Source organism: Hippoglossus hippoglossus, chromosome 21, assembly GCF_009819705.1.
Source record: "Hippoglossus hippoglossus isolate fHipHip1 chromosome 21, fHipHip1.pri, whole genome shotgun sequence".
NCBI lineage: Eukaryota > Metazoa > Chordata > Actinopteri > Pleuronectiformes > Pleuronectidae > Hippoglossus > Hippoglossus hippoglossus.
The window spans coordinates 428,380-434,618 of record NC_047171.1 but is presented as its reverse complement, the minus strand read 5'-3'; the positions used below and the strand labels follow the sequence as shown (position 1 = coordinate 434,618).

Genomic DNA, 6,239 nt, shown 5'->3' with positions numbered 1-6,239 from the left:
AATAAAAGCAAAAATAAATCAAGCTGATCTCAGCTCTGACCTGTAGCTGAGTTCCAACAGAACGTGTGGTCGTCCTCGTGGTCGTCCTCGTGGTTCCCCTCGTGGTTCCCCTCGTGGTTCTCACGTGTTCATGTGGAATCCACACACTCACATGTTGTGTTCAGGTAACATGAGAATCATCTGTAGAAGAATCACGTCTCTGTCGTGTCGGTCAAACTTTGAAGAACCTGAAGAGACGACAGGTTTCACTTTTCTCTGTTTGATTAACTTCACTTTAATCACAAACCAAACATTCAGACATTTTAATGACATGAGTGTTGACGATGATTAAAGAAATTCTCCATGATCCTTCATCAGGTTTTTTTCCCCATGGAAATGTCTTTCTTTGCCCACTGGGGGGCGCTGTTCTTATCAGCAGAGCTTAACACGACTTGAAGTTTTTACAATAAAAGTGCAACATAAATAAATCAAGTATATTGTTGATGATTTTTAAGGTTGTAGATAAAGAGTCGACTCTGAAGAAAACCAACGTTTATAAGGTTCAATAAAAAGTAGATTTTCAGTTTGAGAACGTTCAGAGTTCAGAGGTGATGACGAGTCCAGCCGCTGGTTTTCAGGGTCAAAGGTCAAACTGAATGAAGCTCCTCAGAGTCTGACGTGTTCCCAGCAGAGCAGATGGATTCACTCAGTACGTCTTCAGTTTGAAGACCTTGCTGAGCCTGGTGGTGGCGCTGGAGTAGATGAGGAAGGAGCCTTCGTCAGTGCTGAAGTGTTCCCAGTCTCTGCAGCCGAACGTCGGCAGACTGTGGACTGGAACGAATCCCTCGTACCCCTGCCACCTGAAAACTCAAAATACACAGAGATGAGAACCTGAAAGACACAACATCCACACAGACGTCAACTTCGACAGGAACTACCGACCTGTAGACAACGCTGTTCAGAGAGTGCGAGTTGCCGTCGTAAGAGTTGGCCACCACCAGGAACTTCTCATCTCCGATGGTGAAGAACTCCCAGTCGACCGCACTAAACACAACAGCAACATCAACAACATCTGAGCGGGTTGATTATTAGAAGGTGTAGTGAGCAGGTTGGTCACTAGAAGGTGTAGTGAGCAGGTGGGTCACTAGAGGGTGTTGTGAGCAGGTGGGTCACTAGAGGGTGTAGTGAGCAGGTGGGTCACTAGAGGGTGTAGTGAGCAGGTGGGTCACTAGAGGGTGTAGTGAGCAGGTGGGTCACTAGAGGGTGTAGTAAGCAGGTGGGTCACTAGAGGGTGTAGTAAGCAGGTGGGTCACTAGAGGGTGTAGTGAGCAGGTGGGTCACTAGAGGGTGTAGTGAGCAGGTGGGTCACTAGAGGGTGTAGTGAACAGGTGGGTCACTAGAGGGTGTAGTGAGCAGGTGGGTCACTAGAGGGTGTTGTGAGCAGGTGGGTCACTAGAGGGTGTAGTGAGCAGGTTGGTCACTAGAGGGTGTAGTGAGCAGGTGGGTCACTAGAGGGTGTAGTGAGCAGGTGGGTCACTAGAGGGTGTAGTGAGCAGGTGGGTCACTAGAGGGTGTAGTGAGCAGGTGGGTCACTAGAGGGTGTAGTAAGCAGGTGGGTCACTAGAGGGTGTAGTGAGCAGGTGGGTCACTAGAGGGTGTAGTAAGCAGGTGGGTCACTAGAGGGTGTAGTGAGCAGGTGGGTCACTAGAGGGTGTAGTGAGCAGGTGGGTCACTAGAGGGTGTAGTAAGCAGGTTGGTCACTAGAGGGTGTAGTAAGCAGGTTGGTCACTAGAGGGTGTAGTGAGCAGGTGGGTCACTAGAGGGTGTAGTGAACAGGTTGGTCACTAGAAGGTGTAGTGAGCAGGTTGGTCACTAGAGGGTGTAGTGAGCAGGTTGGTCACTAGAGGGTGTAGTGAGCAGGTGGGTCACTAGAGGGTGTAGTGAGCAGGTGGGTCACTAGAGGGTGTAGTGAACAGGTGGGTCACTAGAGGGTGTAGTGAGCAGGTGGGTCACTAGAGGGTGTAGTGAGCAGGTGGGTCACTAGAGGGTGTAGTAAGCAGGTTGGTCACTAGAGGGTGTAGTGAGCAGGTGGGTCACTAGAGGGTGTAGTGAGCAGGTGGGTCACTAGAGGGTGTAGTGAGCAGGTGGGTCACTAGAGGGTGTTGTGAGCAGGTTGGTCACTAGAGGGTGTAGTGAACAGGTTGGTCACTAGAAGGTGTAGTGAGCAGGTGGGTCACTAGAGGGTGTAGTGAGCAGGTGGGTCACTAGAGGGTGTAGTGAGCAGGTGGGTCACTAGAGGGTGTAGTAAGCAGGTGGGTCACTAGAGGGTGTAGTGAGCAGGTGGGTCACTAGAGGGTGTAGTAAGCAGGTGGGTCACTAGAGGGTGTAGTGAGCAGGTGGGTCACTAGAGGGTGTAGTAAGCAGGTGGGTCACTAGAGGGTGTAGTGAGCAGGTGGGTCACTAGAGGGTGTAGTAAGCAGGTGGGTCACTAGAGGGTGTAGTGAGCAGGTTGGTCACTAGAGGGTGTAGTGAGCAGGTGGGTCACTAGAGGGTGTAGTGAGCAGGTGGGTCACCTGTGTGTGAGGATGTCCTGAAAGCGGATGAAGGTCTGCGTCAGCGCACTGAGCTCGTACACGGTGGAGTTGATGCTGTACGGACTCGGGCCGCGGTCAGAAATCTTCTGACTGTTGGCGACAGCGAGGAAGAACCGGCCTTCGATCTGAAACGTCTCCCAATCAGTGGCTCCCACCGTCTGCAGAGGGAGGAGGGTATGAATCAGCTGATCAATAAAATAATCAGCAGATGAATCAATATTGAAAACCCTGAAGCTGCAGCTTCATTTGTAATAAAACAAGAAGCATAAAAACATTCTGAACGTTATTTGTCTCCTTCCTGTTCTCCAGAGGATCAACCCTGCAGATGTTATTGACATCATCATCACTTGTTACATTTATTTGACAGAACAATAAACCACCAAAAAACAACAGAAAATGTGCGTTCCACTGTGTGTGAACATCAGCGTGAGACTGACGTCAGAGGTCGGCTCCACCTGTGGACGATACGACTTCTGTTCTTTACAACGTCATTTTAATGATCAATTAAGATATTCTAAATACGTCATTAAACTCTAAAAGCATTTTTCATGATTTAAAAATCTAAAAACTCAGTTCACTCATAAGAGAAAGCTATTGTTGTTCCAATTGTAATGTTTCCTGCAGCCTGTCGGGGGCGCCAGTGAAGGTCGAGCTCCTCGTGCTTCATGTTCGTGTCTGAAGTTAAAGCCTCAGAAGCTTTTCAACATGTTTTCTTCAGTCAGATGATCAGACGAGTCCAAACAGCTGTCTGCAGCTGGAAACCCCCTCACTCACTCACTCACTCACACACACTCACACACACACTGATTACACTCCTTTGGTTTCCTGCATTTTAATTGAAGGGTTTTTGTTTCCTTTTTAATCAGAGCTTCATAAACTGAAAAGATAAAAAAGCATAAATGTGATTTTATGACTCTTCTTTCATGTGAACGTCTCATTAATGTTTCACGACTTTACTGCAGGACGTCCTGACTGATTTATTATATGAGGACCTGCTGACATGTGTTCACTGTAAACTGATGTGGTTAAAAACTGAAACTAGTTTCTTTGTTTTTATGTGTTTTTTGTTCTGTTGAAATGTTCAGGTCTGGAGTCAAAGTGAGAATCGTCCAAATAGACTCAAAACAGAGTCAGTGTTTGAACAGGAACGAGAGTGAGACCAGTCTGAGAGCAAAACACAACAAAGGCTGAGATGAGACCTGATGGACTGAAGCATGAAAATAAAAAGCAGACAAATAGTTTGGCTGATGAAACACTGGAGATTTAAACGAAGATCAGGTGAGATCTGTTGTCGGATGCAGGTTTATTCACATCATGTGATTAAAACGTCACGACTGATAAAAATAAAACTTACAAAAAACACTGTTTCACTCATTCGATCTGTGGTTGGTCGTCATCACGGTAACATCTGACTCTGTCACAACGATGAAATTGGAATTATATAATAATTAAATTAAAATTGAATTAATGATGAAACCAAAAGATTAAACGTCAGAAAAACATGTTTGTTGTTTTTGATTCATGAAAAGCTTTATTCTCAAAATCTCAAATCCTAAACTTCAACCAGCTGAAGTCACATGATCTGAACGTCCCACACGAGGCCCCAGAACCAGATGTTGAGCTGCGTTACTGAAACAGACCCGACGATGGACACTGACCGGGATGTTCTGGAACGTCTGGAAGCGTCCGTCCAACCACACGTACACCGTGGAGCTGATGGTCGTGCTCTGACCGTCGAAGGTGTTGGCGACCACCAGGAAGTGGTACGGTCCAACGGTGAAGAACTCCCAGTCGTACGCTCCGGACGTGGACAGGGTCTGGTTTACCTCAAACAGCTAAAGAGAGAGAGGGAGGGACGAGAGACATCAGCAAAGACGAGGACGGACAATGACAGGGAAGGACAAGAAAGAGATGGAAAGAAGTGGGGAGACATGATGGAGAGGACAGAACAGAGGAGGAGACACGATGGAGAGGACAGAAAAGAGCAAGAGACACGATGGAGAGGACAGAACAGAGGAGGAGACACGATGGAGAGGACAGAACAGAGAAGGAGACGCAATGGAGAGGACAGAACAGAGCAAGAGACACAATGGAGAGGACAGAACAGAGAAGGAGACGCAATGGAGAGGACAGAACAGAGCAAGAGACACAATGGAGAGGACAGAACAGAGGAGGAGACGCGATGGAGAGGACAGAACAGAGGAGGAGACGTGATGAGAGGACAGAACAGAGCAAGAGACATGATGGAGAGGACAAAACAGAGGACACAATGGAGAGGACAGAACAGAGGAGGAGACGCGATGGGGAGGACAGAACAGAGCAAGAGACACGATGGAGAGGACAAAACAGAGGACACAATGGAGAGGACAGAACAGAGGAGGAGACACGATGGAGAGGACAGAACAGAGGAGGAGACACGATGGGGAGGACAGAACAGAGGAGGAGACACGATGGAGAGGACAGAACAGAGGAGGAGACACGATGGGGAGGACAGAACAGAGGAGGAGACACGATGGAGAGGTCAGAACAGAGGAGGAGACACGATGGAGAGGTCAGAACAGAGGAGGAGACACGATGGAGAGGACAGAACAGAGGACTTGATGGAGAGGACAGAAAAGGATGTCCTCTGGTTTGTGAGGACGTGGTTACCTTTGTGTCTGGGTTCCACCTGTAGATCACACTCTGGATGTTGTGGTTGGAGTCTCTAGCTGAGGGCACACACAGTTTTTCTTTGATCGGCTGTTCAGGACTCGCCCAAAAAGTCGGAACATTAGATTCTGTTTAAATCATGAAATTCCTTCTTCCTGTTTACCTCGTCTGTGATTGGCCACGACCAGGTAGCTGTGGTTGTGGATTTTGAACGCCTCCCAGTCCAGAGCGCCGTGAGTCTCCAGAGTCTGATAGCGGAGGAAACGCCGCCGCCGATGATTCCAGCGATAGATGATGGACAGCTCAGGCTCCACCTCCCTGGAGTTTGCCACCACCAGAAAAATCTGAAGGACGAAAAAATAGGAAGTTTAAAGAGTCTTCACATCGCCTGCTGCTGCTTTATTAACCAATCAGAGGCCTGAACACAGCGACAGGAAGACAAACAGAACCACACAATGGGTTTAAACACTGTTTGTTCTTCAGGCCCTTTCAAACCACTCCTCTCTCCACCAGAGGTCAAGTGTCCACAGGTCAACCAGAGGTCGCGTGTTCACAGGTCAACCAGAGGTCGCGTGTTCACAGGTCAACCAGAGGTCAAGTGTTCACAGGTCAACCAGAGGTCAAGTGTTCACAGGTCAACCAGAGGTCAAGTGTTCACAGGTCACACCTCCTGCTGTGTTGTTCATGTGTGATACACAAACTGCAGGTAAAGTCCAGACCCAATTCTCTGGATTTCAGAATCTTTTTCTTTTTAAGAAGCTTTTGTTGTTGAGGGTCAATCATCGTATCTTTGTCGTTATGTTACATGTTAATGATCTGTGATCATTTCACAATAATCTGTTTGAACAGTCAGTTTCTCACCTTGTCGTCCACAGTGAAGTGTTTCCAGGCTCGAGCCTCCTGAGTGCTCATGTTCTGGTAGAGCTGGAACGAACCGTTTCTCCATTTGTACAAGCTGGACCCGGACAGAGAGTCCCTGTGGGAGGAGGCGTGAGGGTAACCATGGAAATGCAGAGG

At 48.1% G+C, this 6,239-nt stretch overlaps 1 protein-coding gene across 6 annotated transcripts in view; it reads right to left on the bottom strand.

Annotated features, from left to right (window-relative positions):
* Positions 1-243: 243 nt before the first annotated feature.
* Positions 244-6,239, bottom strand: part of LOC117754479 (thrombospondin-type laminin G domain and EAR repeat-containing protein-like) — a 15,396-nt gene continuing 9,400 nt past the window's right edge. For 4 of the 6 annotated variants that reach the window (XM_034573347.1, XM_034573348.1, XM_034573350.1 and 1 more), the window contains 6 exons: positions 6,084-6,198; positions 5,386-5,566; positions 5,223-5,281; positions 4,232-4,408; positions 2,553-2,731; positions 244-1,023 (listed from right to left, as the gene is read on the bottom strand). In XM_034573347.1, coding sequence (XP_034429238.1) covers positions 759-1,023; positions 2,553-2,731; positions 4,232-4,408; positions 5,223-5,281; positions 5,386-5,566; positions 6,084-6,198 — 976 coding nt within the window. In that variant the 3' untranslated portion in view covers positions 244-758. Of the gene's footprint in view, positions 1,024-2,552; positions 2,732-3,536; positions 3,646-4,131; positions 4,409-5,222; positions 5,282-5,385; positions 5,567-6,083; positions 6,199-6,239 lie in introns of those variants that run through there. The other 2 variants (XM_034573349.1, XM_034573352.1) reach the window with 2 other exon arrangements.